This window comes from Aquila chrysaetos, chromosome 12 (assembly GCF_900496995.4).
Source record: "Aquila chrysaetos chrysaetos chromosome 12, bAquChr1.4, whole genome shotgun sequence".
Taxonomy (NCBI): domain Eukaryota; kingdom Metazoa; phylum Chordata; class Aves; order Accipitriformes; family Accipitridae; genus Aquila; species Aquila chrysaetos.
The window spans coordinates 21,667,010-21,681,062 of NC_044015.1; the positions used below are offsets into that span (position 1 = coordinate 21,667,010).

The window sequence follows — 14,053 nt, forward strand, 5'->3', positions numbered from 1 at the left end:
CTCTACGTGGGTACATCCCTTTTCCAAACAACTTAAGATGAATGGCAATCATTGAGGAAAAACTGCAATCTTTTGCATTTCAATGCAGAAGTTAGTGTCTCAGTGATTTTAGACCTTCTATGCAGGCTGAAGTAAGAAAGACTCCAAGTGAATAGAAGAATGGTTAACAGGGGTGATTTGCTAGTAATTCTGAGAAATTCTTTGCTCACATCAGTCTGATCCCAGCTTCTCAAAGGGGTATGCGTGAAGAGGGGAGCTGTTGCATTCACTTACCTGAGGGAGTGGCACAGCAGAATCGGCACAGGACAAGGGCTTCAGAACACGCTTGGTGCCATCTGAGCTCATACATGAGCTAATTCAACCCCTGTATAGCTTCTGCTGGTCTTCCTTGTGCTGTGCAAAAGTGACTTTACATATTGTAAACCACAAAAGCTGAACATCTGTGTTACTGGACCAGGCATCTATGATAGTCATCCTGGACAAATGATGCTGGACTAAGAAGGACTCCAGCTTTGGCTTTCGGAGAGACTTTTGTCCTGCTGAGCCTTAGGAATCATTCAGCTTTAATGATGAATTGGAATTTTGCATGGCTGAATTTTGCCATTGCATGGCATGGATTTTGCATACTGATGTGTGAAAAAGATTACTTGCCTTCTTGTAATTCTGTTCTTGTTGATACGGGATGTGGGATGGCTCTGGGACTGCAGGGCTCAGATGGTGAGCATCCCTGCCTTCCAGAAACACACAACTCTTGAATGGTCCATTTTGTGTCTCTGTTCCTCCAAATTAATGATCTGATAGCCATGCTGCTACATAGCTAGTGTATTAGCGTGGAACAGTTCAGATTCATCTGGCACAAACTGACTAGTTTTAATATACGTGACATCAGAATTGCCACATGGCAAAGCAGAGATCTACCGAGCCCGGTATTGTCTCCAGAAGTGGTAGTAATGAGTACTTAGAGCAAGAGATGTAACAAGACTGCAGTGATATTTTTCTCTTCCCAGCAAGATCTCCTTGCTACTTGCCGGAATCTGTGCAAGGATGTCCTAAGCTAGAAACTGCAGCTGGACCAGGAACTCTTGTAGTGATTGGATTTTATTTATGAAGCGTGCAATGAATTATTAAAACAAAAAAATCTGTTAATGCTTTCGCCCTCCCATTTAATTAGTCACTGTGAGAAAGTGCTCGTTTCTGTTTTAAGCCTGCTTCTTGATGTCATTTTTTAATGATCTATATCTTTTTTTTACATTCCTGCCTTTATCACAGTTCTCTAGGCCTCCTATGTCTGTGCCTTACTTTTTCCCTGTATGACTGCTTTCGCACTTCTGATAATCTTCATTACTCTTCTCTATTTGTCTCTTCAGAGATGGGGTGACCAAACTCTACCCAAGTTGTAAATATGAAGTGGTATGACAGTTGTATTTTGATCTGTTTTCCATGGCTTTCCTAATGAGTCCTAAAGCTCTCTTCATTTTCGTGGCTTCTGAGCACGGAGTTGATATTTTCAGAGGACTATCGAAAATAATGCCAAGGTGTTTTACTTCCTAGCCAAGAGGTTTGTAACAATGACTTAACAGCCACTTCTTTGTGTATATGGTGTATAGGTTATTTTGGGTGTTTTACTTCCTAGCCAAGAGGTTTGTAACAATGACTTAACAGCCACTTCTTGTCCTGTGTATGGTTAGGGTTATTTCTATTTTTTTATGTTACTTTTCATCTATTTGTAGTGAATTTCATCTGTAGATTTACTACACATTCACTATGGTGACGTCTCTCTTCAGTCTCTGTTCTTTCAAACTACTTTGAATAATATTATGTTGGCAGCAGCATTTTTGCCCCCTTTTCCAGATCATTTAAGTTTAATAGCACAGAGTATTGGGGAATGCAGGGGATGAGTGCTGCTGTTAGAAAAACTGTTTATGACTACTACATATCACTCTCCTACTCTCTCACTTTTTGGTGTATCCTGTTAAGAACCTTTTGAGAAGATGTAAAAATAAATAATAAAAAAAAGTTGAGGGTAACTCCCTCTGCTTTCAGAACCAACAAATAACAGAAGAAACCTAAGACACACACCCCCACACTATAAAACAAACAAACCAGGATAGACATAGAGAAAGTGTAATATAGTGAAATTTATTTGTTCTTATCTACTATTCCACTCTCCAGGTAACCATCTCTGGCAAGTCCTAAAATTTGAGATTATTACCCACTTCAGACTGGGAGTCACCTAGTGTTTAGAGGCTACAAGTCAGCTGATTACTACCATTGTGCCTCAGTATGAGGTAGTAGCTTCAGTTTCCTGCTTTGAAACGAGGAAGACCGGCAAAAAAGTTATGGTTTTCTTTTGCTGGTGCATAATTTGAGTCAGCTGTATTAAAATAACACAACCTGAGCTTTATCTGTCTAGTGATTCAAACCGGGCTAAGACCTAGCAAAATAAAGCTATCATCCTGATTTGAATGTAAGGATGTAGTTCTATGAGGCACTTTTTCGCCCCCAAGAACTACATACTGGAAAAATCTGACTTACATGTGATTTTTCTAGGTATAATTGTACCTTATGGCTGCTTTAAGGGCCCTTAGCTCCTCCCTTCTGTGGAAAGAATTAACCTGTTCCTTGGTGGGAGCCTTGGACCTTGCTGGAGAGCTGTGCCCAGCAGTGGCTGCACCTGTAACAGACCTTCTGTTGCAGCTGCAGGACAAGCCATTGGCAACTCAGTATTTCTGATGGGAGGCTTGCACTGATTTGAGCTCCCTGGCCAGCTGAAACCTGTATACTAAGCAGTTTTGGTTTGTGTTATGGTTTTGGGTTTTGGTGGGTTTTTTTGGTTGGTTTTTTTTTTTTTTGATGGACAGGCACTGCCTGTCTGGCAACCAGTTTCCTGGAAAAGCAGGGCTTTCTGAGCAAGCTAGGAGGTAAAACCATGCTTGGGAGGTCAGGCTGTTCATAGTGTTATGCACAGGATCAATCTGTGAGGTTGTGGGTGGGCAGAATGTATGTGGCATGGAGAAGGGAGCAGGGTCTGAGGATTGCTATGCTGTCATACCTAAAATAGAAGGGTGGGTGGACTGTGGAGGTCCAGAAGGTGGCTAAATATTTAAATGCTGACTTTACTATTTTTTGTTTGTTTTGCTGTCACTTAAAAAGGAATGCTTTAAATTTGGGGCCAAGGTGGTACGCTTCAAAACTCAACTTCTATATTTACATTTCTTGCTGTTCCTATCACTCATGTCTATTTTCTTATTAACCAATGCTTTTACCAGAAAAGTGCTGGGATGGCTTTTTCAATCAAAACTGTGTAGATTGGCACACTTTGAAGTGAAACAATGTCCTGTGAAGTTCTGTGGAGATGGGTGTTTATCCATTCTGCATATATAGCAGCAACGTATTCCTGATTGTGGGAACAGGTATGCACGTGTCTTCAGACTTGGATATACACTGCATTTTTGGTCTTAGGTAACTTTCCACTACTTTCAGCAAAATCTAGGATATGATTTGAGTGTATGTGGCAGCTGGTCAAATCTAAAAGTCTGTTAATGTCCATTGGATTATGTAAAGGGCAAAATAACCCAGATGCATAAAACAGAGGAGCAAAACAAGCATTATGATCCAAAAAAGGTGTGTTGAAGAAACTCTTCTTAGCTTTATTCTGCTTTGAATAGTAAATTTTACTTCCACGTCATTACAACTGTTAAATCACCTTTTTCCCCAGCTTTGCCATTCTCATCCTCAGAGCTGAAAAAAGAAAACAAAGCCATTATATTTTAAGATGTAACTTTCTATTTCTGATACTAAATCTCCTTATTTAGAAAAATGAAGAATAGACGTACCTCCAGTGGTTAATCCAGCAGAATAAGCATTGGTTTAGTGTTATAGAAAGAAATCAGTAGAAGGCATTAGTTCTGGTAATTTTGCAATAAAGCGAGTATATTAAGAAATTACTCCATTATCACTATTCGAAAATTAGCACAGCTCTTTTCTAACTGTTTTGTTTCTGTTACCTTCACTAACGTGTTGCAGACAGATAGTATTGTCCTTGACTAGATGCTGACAGATTAAAAGGATGAATGAATAATGAAACAAACTCTTTGTTTAAACTAAACTCAGTGGGAGCTGTAACTGTTTGGAAGCCTTTTTCTTTTGTGTTGATGTTCACAGAAAACTTTCCTCTCTTCTTGGTGTAGTGAGTCAAAGTGGGAGTTAGTCATACTCCTGATTTAAGTCTGATGGAGTAACTTAGTATCTGTATAAACATCAGTATGGCTATTCTCTGTAACTGGGTATAATGTGGGTTAGTTTGAAAGTGACAGTACAGGGCAGATGATTAAATGTTAAGGTTATTTTTAGAACAGCAATATAATGTTGCTGTTTGATATGTAAGAGCCTCCCCCCACGATGCAGTTGATCTGAGAATGCAGTGGGAATAATCTCCAGTTCTGTGACCTGTTAGTTTGAAGAGTCACCCAAAATAGCATGTCTCGTTCCTTCATCCCGCATATGTCTCTGTACTGAGAGACAGGGGGTCAAAGCAGCTGTTTACTTGATTTATGCACGTCAGCAAATGTCCAACTCAAGTTATGTTTTGAATGCTGAAGTTGTTGCAAATCAGAGAAGCATCTGAGTGTAACTTTATATCATAGGGCCACTGATGTTATGCTTTGCTCTTAAAAGACCCTGCATACTGTTTGCAGACCAAGGAATTATGAAGGATTCAAGTCCTGGTTGTGGTTTGAGAGAACAATGTCTGATGCTTCACCTATAGCCAATATTCTGGTTTTGCTTTGCTTTATGCATTACAGAAACAGATGGCATGCATGAATTTTTCTCTGTTAAAAAGGATTTTTTTGTATGTTACGTTCTTCAGTGCAAATGGAGCTAAGTCTCCATTGTGTTTTTTGAAGGTTGCACAACTTCCAGTGGTAAGGAAAAAAAATTAGCTCATTTAGACTAGCTACCTGCCAAAAGCCTTGGACCTCCACGTCCCATGCGAGCCTCTTCCACACTGTCAGTAGGTTTTACTGCCTATTCAGCTTCAGTTTTTCCTTTCCTTATTCATTCCACTATGTCTAGCCTTTGTTCCCCCCAAGGACTTTTAATTTCCCTAATGAGTATTGAATCTTCAAAACATCTGCACACTAATTCATTTAAGTGAAATTTAAAGAAGAAAATAAGCTCTAATAATGCAAAACACTGGTGTCCTAATTATAGCATTGTCATCCTTCTCTCTGTATGGTTTTTCTGAGGGCACATACTTTGAAATATTGGTCCCCCACCAAGCTCATGGGGAAAGGAAAATTGCTCCCATATGGAAAGAGATATGTTCTACATTTCTGTCAGTTTGGAGGCATGCTGAAAGCTCCTAATTTGATCTGATATTTCCCTATATAGACTGGCACATGGAACAATTCCTCTGCCTCCTACTTGTCCTTGGCCATCACTAACTTTTTCAGTAACTTGCTCTGAAGGTTCATTTCTTTCCCAGAGCAGGGTTGTTATATCAGGGACTGTCTCCCTGGTCTGTCCTGTGTGCTTCCTTGCTTTCCATTCTCTTTCAGAGAGTCCTAAGTGCCTCTTTAATGTTCAAATGCTGCAATTGCCTCCCAAAGCTTTCATTTCAGACAGGATTATTTTTTCTGTTGTACAGGTTGTTGGTTTAGTAATGAATGATGAAGTACCAAAATAATTTTGACTCCCCTTTTTTCACTGGTGGTGTTTAGGGTGAACCTGCTAGGCTGGGCTGCTTTGAAAACAATTTATTTCCCTAAGAAAAAGCTTTGTGTAATAGATTGTTATAGATTTAAGAGGCTTTCCTGCTTTTGTTTCCTTTTTAGAAGTCGCAGTAGGATTACAGGACTGCTTGGGAAAAATCGAATCACTTCCTGGCTTTTTCCACTGATCAAAATGTCCCAGGGAGTGGCAATAAATAGGTGGAGGGGTAAAGAGGAATATGGCTTAGTTCCAAATTCTACTGGGCATTTAAGACACTCGGAGGCAGTTGCCAAACTGCTTTTAATTTAACTGGGACCAGTTTTTTCCTAATTGGCTATTTTCTCCTTGGTAGAATACTTGTAAGTAAATGGGTAAGACCAAATACAGATTAACAAAACAGATTCTCAAATGTCTTTGCCAGATTTGCACTTATCTCCCTTCCCTGAAAGTCAGTGTTTGTTTTCCACTAACCTCAAAAGAGAGAGAACCCAGATTGTTCAGAGAGTGTCTGTGAGTGGCAGGGGAAAATGAAGTTTCAGACGCTTCTTTCAGGGGACAAAAATAGGCAAAGATTGTTACAGATAGAGGTGCTCAGCTAATGTCTCATGGCCTGTATATGGCCCCCCGCAAATAGTAGTGCCAGCTATTAGTTACTTCTTGGAAACCTCTTTCCCAGGATCTGTTCAGGAGCACCCACGCAGTGGGCTGTAGGATGAATTAATTGTTTCAGTAGCAACCAGCTGGTGGGTGGGTGAGCGTCGCTTCTCTGTTACATGCCTATACATATGTGATGGGGGAATTAAGGGACTATCACCCAAATGTAATGGGCTGGAGCAGTTACTGGTTTATTTTGCCTGTGCCAGCTACTTCTGCTTTCGGTTGCTGGCATAAGAGTTGCTGGCAGCAGCCTTTGGTCCTGGAGGACCCAGGGAAGTGTGCAGATGGCAGGACTGTTGCTTGAGAGAAGCAAAGGTCCTCTCAAGTGATAGAAAAGTGCAGTGGTCTCATTGATCAGAAAGGCTGGGCAGCACTGCTGGAATATTTCGGGCTGTTGTGTGCATGACTGCACAAGTTTGATACTCCTATAAAGGGAGAACCTTACTTACTGAACAGCTCTTCACAACCAGTACGTACTGATGCAAAAATACTTGAAACTCCTTATGTGATCCAATGACTACCCTCTCTCCTGGCTTTACCTGTATTGTAAAGAAATGCTGGGCTGCCAATGCAGCTTCAGGCAGGGCCCAAACTTACAATTTGCAGCCAAATTGCAAAATTATTCAGAATATAGTCTGGAAGAGGAGCAGGGAGAGAATGTGGGATCAGGACCCCTGATTTTCCTATAATTCAAGCACAGTATTCTTTCCTTGCAGTGGAATGTGACTACTGTCTGAAATCTGCTCTGTAAATACTTAAATACAGTTTAATTGTATGCATTAAAGTGCAACATAATCATAAAGAAGAGCTTTCTGTGTTTCTGAAAGATCTTGCTATTGTTCTTTCAACCTTTTATTCTAAAACTTTATATTAAGAAGTAGACACCTTGAGTATTAATAGAATACAAAAAGTGTTAAAAAATAACACTATTGACTAACTACATGTACTGATGAAAACTGTTTCATTGCCTTTCAGAAGCTATAAAGGTGTCTAACTCAGGTTAACAAAAAAATGTTAAAACTTGCATAAACATTGTTAAGGCAAGGTTGGCAATGCTGATTCTAGAAAAATGCAAAGTAAAACTGGGTATTAAACAGTCTTTCTGATTTAAGGAGCAATTTGGATTATCTAGGAAGTAGTTAGAATGCAGATAGGCACAAAAACATTTCAGTGAGGAGACAGTGTTAAGAAGCAATGCTGTTAGTTACCTGGTAGAAATGAAAACTAATTCTGCTGATTGAAGTACTATTAATGGAACTTTTAATTGTCACTTGAAAGATAACCACTTTTAATCTTTGAAGGTTACAGAAATGGCTTTTCTGAGATAGTTTATTTTCCAAATTTTGATATGGTAACTAGTGCATTGCTAAAGATGAAATAATTCAACAGTACCAAAATGCAGATTGGCATTTGTTAACAAGCAAGGAGCAAAGAAATTATTAGTAATTGCATATTAGTCCATGAAACAATCCAAATAGTAAAGTGAAACAGTTGCTAGCAGATAATAGTATCAATTTGCTACATGAGTGAACAGCAGTGACATGATTTTTCTTTTCTGTTACCTGTTAGTGAGGGATCTTCTGTACCATCACCAGATACCTGGCTGTGAAGATGAGCACAGTGTGTTGGTGAGCCTAAGTGTTCCTCTTGTTCTTGCAAGGAGATGGAATTTTTGTGGGGTACCTTGTTCAGGCTCGCACCCAAACTGCTCACAGGGTTCGTCTGTGGGACTTCTGTGACTTTCCTGCTCGGTGGCTGATAAACCTGACTATAGTGGCCTACGGGATGATATGCTGGTGTCTCAGATTTGCTGTCATCATCATCGTCATCAATGATGACTAATTCTGCACGGATAACCCCATCGTATCGTGACAACTTTTGGTCTGCTTCTGCATCGTCATCATCAATGCGCTGATAACCCATGAAAATCATTGTTACTGGTTCAGAATCATCCACGTAACATGGTACAGCTTGGACAATGCTGTATTGAACATCTTCCTCACCTTGAGGTGCAGGGGATATTTCATTAAGATGGCAGGGACTTAACCTTGTCTCATTATGTCTTTCTCTTGTATTCTGGTAAGGTTTTAATTCCTTATACACAGCTTTTCTTTCTTCGTTATGTGCCATCCTGTTCTCAGGATTAGTGTGCACTGTCTTCTCTGAATGGGAAGGTACTGGAGAGGGAGACTTTGGCTGCGTTACCTTTGGAAGATCAAGCCCATTCTCTTTATGTTGCTGCATAAAGGGCTCTGTTTTGGAGGAGAATTCTGTCTGATGATTGCTAAATCCATTAATCTCTCTTCTGTGAGTGTCTTCCAGTTTTGGTCCAGGGACTAATTTGTCTTTCTGAGGAGTAACTGGCCGGCAAAATTTGTTTGCAAACACAGGCTCATGGTACTCTGTGGGAGACTGGGAATTTTTTTCAGTTGCCTGCCGTAGCAGGTCCTCCACCTCAACAGGAGCAAGTTCATCCATGCCATTTTGTGTTGTACTGCCATTTGAGGACACTGCATAGACTGACTTCCTGCCATCATCATACACTTTAATCCCTGTCTCTTTAAACTCCTTTGAGGGAAGAGGTATTGTTGATAACACTGTGTTTTCTCCTGTCTTTATGTCTTTTTCAACTTTAATTTCCATGGCAAACAATGCTGTTGAAAGAAACAAGTGCTTAAACTGATGATGCAGCAGCTGCAAGAAATATTATAGAAGAGTTCTGACAGTGATAGAGAATGTCTGTCAGAATGAATTATGAAATATGTGAAATTATCACATACATAACCAATATATTGGATTCTTATTTTGAATGTTCCCTTCCATCCTGTCAAAACTTGAAGTGGAAAAAAATATTTTTGATTGGATCTAATTCTGTGAGGAAAGATAAGCTGTTGAGGAGCCAGTTTTCATTATGTGATTGACTGAGAAAGCCAGATTTAACCTTGGCCCCTGGTGTTGTGTTGGGCAATAGCAGTTGAAAGAGCTCAACGTGCTACAAGAGTGAAGAGTCTTAAGCCCTCAGAAGGGTTAGGAGGCTTTGTAGTAGTTGGGAAATAACCAGACTACTGCTGGCTGCCCAGTAGGTATAAACGCGGATAGAAAATGTGAAATGTATAGTATGAAGGGAGGAACTACTTAAGGTTATGCCAGGTAGAGGAACAAAGTGCTGGAAAGAAGCGTCAATGTTGAAAACACTTGATCCTTATTCTCAATGGCACATACCTTACACCAGTGTCTCACCTCCCAGTTTTGATGACCTTATTGATAACACAGCTTAAATGAGAACAACATTGTCCCGTATCTGTCATGTTTATCCTTCCCTTAAAGTGTATTAGATTCAATTTATAGGAAGTCTTTGCACATATTGACACCCTTTGGAGTTACTAAATAAGCAGTACCTTTTCTCTTTTCTTCATCATCAGTGGCAGCATGTGCAGTACTTCTCAGTGCGGAAGGCCTGAAATACTTGGGAAGGTCAGGTATGCTGGTGTATATGTAGTCTGCTGCCTCTAAATAAAGAAGATCCACAAAGCATTTAGTATGTTTTCACTGACTTTTACACGAACCTTTTTAAAAATATTTTTTTGACTAAACATACCTTTTGCAACTCCTGCTTTTTCAGTCTTCACAGACTAGGAAAGAGAACCATTAACAATAAATGTGATTAGTCAGTTTTAAGACATTAACTAGGCTTTACCTGATAGTTTTAACTTTTTGTGTGCACAGCTTCATACTGAGAAGGGGCTTAAAGTGGTACATGCTCAGTTGGAGCATGGCAGGGGAGAAAGTGAAATTTTTCTGGTCTTTTTTGCCAATATGATTCCAACTGACACAGGGAAGGGCAGGACACTACAAAGTGTTAGTCAGTGACACAGCCTCACACTGTGGCCCGAGCTGATTGGCTTCAAAGATTTTCAAAGGCTCTACTGTGGCTTTCTAGTTGTGCTTATCTCCCTACATATCTTTAGAGAGAGTGTGTAAGAACAACTGGAGAATTGGAGTTTAGTTTCATCACTATATTTTTCTGAGATGATTTAAGATGATTTTCAAATATCAAAATGACCTTTTGACAAAGACTAATGACTGATAATATTAAGTCATGTTTCACTAGAACCTCTCTCAGGGTCTTGAGGGAAAGCATGATGTGGTTTAGCTGGGCACATCACCTGATGGAGTATGAATACATCAGCCTCTACCCACTCTGTACCTGTTATGTCTGTCTCTGGCTGAGATGCAAAGTTGCTGGTTAGTGCCAGTGTCAGCACTATTTTTTTGAGATGTGCTATAGATGAATAATGATAGGAATTGCTCCTCCACTCCCATAAACAAGCAAATGGAGACATTTGGCCACTTGAACAGTCTAACATCTTGACCCCTCTTGTATCTGAACTACTGTCACTTTAGACAAAAGCTCATGACCACTCAGGATCCAGCTAGTTCCCCTTTTGCTGGTTATTATGGTGAACAAGTAATGAATTCTACTTCTGGAGTAATTTGGCACTAACCTTTATTATGTCTTCTGTTGTTTTCTCAACATACTTAAGTTTCTTTAAAATTGCTTCTTCCTTAGCTGAGACTTCCATTTCCTCTCTTTCCAGAGCCTCAATTTCCTTCTCCAGTCTGCAATCACAATTCCCTTTGATTTAATACCAGGCAGAGAAAAACATTGCCGATTCAATACATTGTGAATATGGACATTAGTGGGGATGGTTCTACTTACACAGACAAATTTTGGTCTAATATGAGATCAGCATATAATTTCACATGCATCAGGAAATACTGTGAAATAGTATTCTCATTTTTTAAAAAAAAATCTACCTGCTGTAGATTCCTTCTGAGCCTACTTAGAAAACAGTAGCTGAAATTAACTTATTTTTCAGGAGGGAATAGATAGGGAATATAGGCCTCCACAGCATTTCTTCATCTCTAAGCAAATTTTCTCTCCTACATTGTCTCAAGAGATGTGATTACTCTGTTGTAATTAAGGTGTAGGAAACTAGTATACAGATGCCAGGGTTATGACTTCGTTTCTTAATTTTGTATGTGTACTTGTACACATGATGAAAAGAAGCAAAGTCTTTTGTTGTAAGAAAGAAGAATGTTCTTGTACGTGGTGGTACTGCAAGGGTGAGAGTACATCACCTCATATGCTATATTTTATTAAATGTAGCCAAACTGTATTCAGGAGGGTCCCCCATGGAGGAAAGTTCTAGTCAATCTATAACTAGAAGCTACAATTCCAGCCAATCAATGGAAATCAAATTGTATTTGTGTTTCTGAGGGGTAGAACTTTTTTGATAAAATAATAATAATGGTATTTGCAAGTACTTTCTGTAGGTAAAACAGCTCTTAACTATTTTTTAATAGGAAAATTAATATAGCTAGAAATCATTATAATGATGTGCTTTGCAGGCTACTTTTATGAAGTAGTAACTTCAAAATTGTGTGGATTTTGAAAACTAAGCAGCCTGCATAGTGGCAGGATGCTCAAGAGACTAAAGTCTGAAGCTTTTTTGTTTTCCAGTCCATCTGAGATTGAGAATGAAGAATTTACAAACACCCAGGATGATGAAGGGGGGTTTTGAGGCAGGGGTGTGTGTGTTCAGCTCCAAGATGCCAAGACAGTTCTCCAAGGTTTTGCATGTGTGAACATGGGTTCTGGGATTTCAAAATTCTTTGCTTTGGTAAAACAGGTGTAACAGTGCTTGACTGACAGCTTGAAGCTTGATTGTTTAGGAAAAAAAATCTTGATTAAAAATGCAATATATTACTGTTGTGGGGTGGGTGTTATTGTAGCATTCCTGATAGACTAGACCAGAGCTCGTGTAGTTACAGACTTATATGTAGTAGTAAATTTTAAGGGTTCCTCTTTGGGGCTGTGTACTAAGGCTTTTACAGACATACAGGCGTCCTTCTGAGTCACTCATCGGCATTTTGTGTACTGAATTCTCTGTGAAAAGTACTGAAATCTTGTTTCCAGAAAGCATTCCTTTTCAGCAAAACAGCAGTCAGGCAAGACACACTGGTTCAATGCACCTAGGACAAGCAGCTGGGAAGGTTAATGTTTGCAGTGTTTGCTCAAGTAATATCCTCACAAGTATTACCAATGAATTTGCAAGAGAAAACTGGGTAGTTCACATAGGTGTGATACAGGTTGCATGAGGTGCTAATAGCAATCACTTTCTAGGATTGCAATTAGGTGAGATTTCCAACACTAAGAAACAATTTTTAAGGGTCTGTTTATTAGTGGAGGAGCCTTGATTGTACCAAGGTCTAGTCAGTGAGAGCTTTGTTTTACAAACACTACAAGCCTACCTCTTATGAATACCAAATATACTAAATTTGGATATTCTCTAAGACATCAGGATATTCAGCAATTGACTTATCTCTGTCAGATTTTAGCAGTGCAAACCAGAAGTATCTTGCCAGTTAAGACTTGGCTTGGCAGTCAAAATTTCTTTTGGGCTATTGACTTCTGCTGTAGGTTTGTAAATTATTTAAAAGGGGTCACAGCTCCCTTTCCCTCCCCCTTTTGTTACACGTTAAATCTGTTACATGGTTTCTTGTATGTTAAAGCTGAGTACAATGTTTAAGGCATCTTTTTCCTAATTAGAAGTTTTATTTTCTTAGCACTAAGATGTTTGATGAAATACTTCTAGACAGAAAGGTCCAGGATGAAATATCTAATCTCTATGTATGTGAGAGAGGGAGAAAGCTATGCCTGGTTAAAGCACACCTCTAAGTTAAAGTATCTCAGGCAAATTCTTTTCTCCGGTGACTAAGGCAGTGACTTAAGCAGGTGTCCCGTATCCTATTTATTTCCTCTTTCTAGTCAAGACTGTTGCTTTCTGCATAAGTGCATATTTGTTGGGTTTTAGATAGAAATTTGTCTTATTAGCCTAGTAGTTGGGAAGTCACTTTTCCATGAAGATCCAGAATCAAGTCCAGATTTAACTCTGAACTGGGACTTGAACTGGATCTCTCATGCTGTAAGTGAGTGCCATGTAGCTTCAGTCTCCTGGTTCATCTACCTTTTCTTTTTGGGATCGTTTTTGGAAGAACTTCTTTTAACTTAAAAGAAAAAACAAATGTAAATTTCAAAACCTTCCATATTTGAGTGAAATATGTCTTCCATTGTTTTTGAATCCATGTCAGAAATTGATGACTGTAGACTTGAGGCAACTGCAACTAGTATCACTAGTTGCTCAGATCAGTCAGAAGAGAGTTACAACTAGATGATCTGAGACAAAGTTACATATAGAGTAATGATGACCTATAACCCTGATAGAAAAAATTGGTTTATGTTTTGACTTATTCTTTAGTATGTGCTAGGATCCATGATTATTACACCAAAGTCAACATTAATAATAGAAATCTGTCATCCCTTTAAAGTAAGCAGACCAGAAAAGTTGAGTGTAGGCTGGCAAAGAAGCATTATTTATCTCCTTCTCTGTGACTGCTTGAGGAGTCTGAATTAACACTGTGGCTCTTGCCCTATTTAAACTCAGATTTGTAGAACTACAATAATAGGATATTACGTGGACTTTTATCTGTTAGTGAGAATATCCTCTTTTTTGAAACACAAAGGTATCACAGACCTCAGAACAGAGATGCGAAGAAAAATGCATTCAGGATGAAAGTAAAAGCTAAAAAAATATTTAGAAGCAGATAACACTTTGGA

At 39.1% G+C, this 14,053-nt stretch overlaps 1 protein-coding gene and 1 long non-coding RNA gene across 2 annotated transcripts in view; one reads left to right on the forward strand and one right to left on the reverse strand.

Annotated features, from left to right (window-relative positions):
• The first annotated feature begins 626 nt into the window (after positions 1–626).
• Positions 627–1,771, forward strand: LOC115349233. Its single transcript, XR_003926037.1, has 2 exons — positions 627–1,558; positions 1,641–1,771. It is a non-coding gene; the product is annotated as an uncharacterized LOC115349233 (long non-coding RNA).
• A 352-nt stretch (positions 1,772–2,123) lies between these two features.
• The window catches only part of PALMD (palmdelphin), a 29,507-nt gene continuing 17,577 nt past the window's right edge, over positions 2,124–14,053 (reverse strand). The window contains exons 4-8 of the mRNA XM_030033197.2: positions 10,878–10,992; positions 9,971–10,004; positions 9,771–9,881; positions 7,935–9,026; positions 2,124–3,741 (exon numbers count right to left, since the gene is read on the reverse strand). Of these exons, the coding sequence (XP_029889057.1) occupies positions 3,698–3,741; positions 7,935–9,026; positions 9,771–9,881; positions 9,971–10,004; positions 10,878–10,992 (1,396 nt within the window). The 3' untranslated portion in view covers positions 2,124–3,697. The remainder of the gene's footprint in view (positions 3,742–7,934; positions 9,027–9,770; positions 9,882–9,970; positions 10,005–10,877; positions 10,993–14,053) is intronic.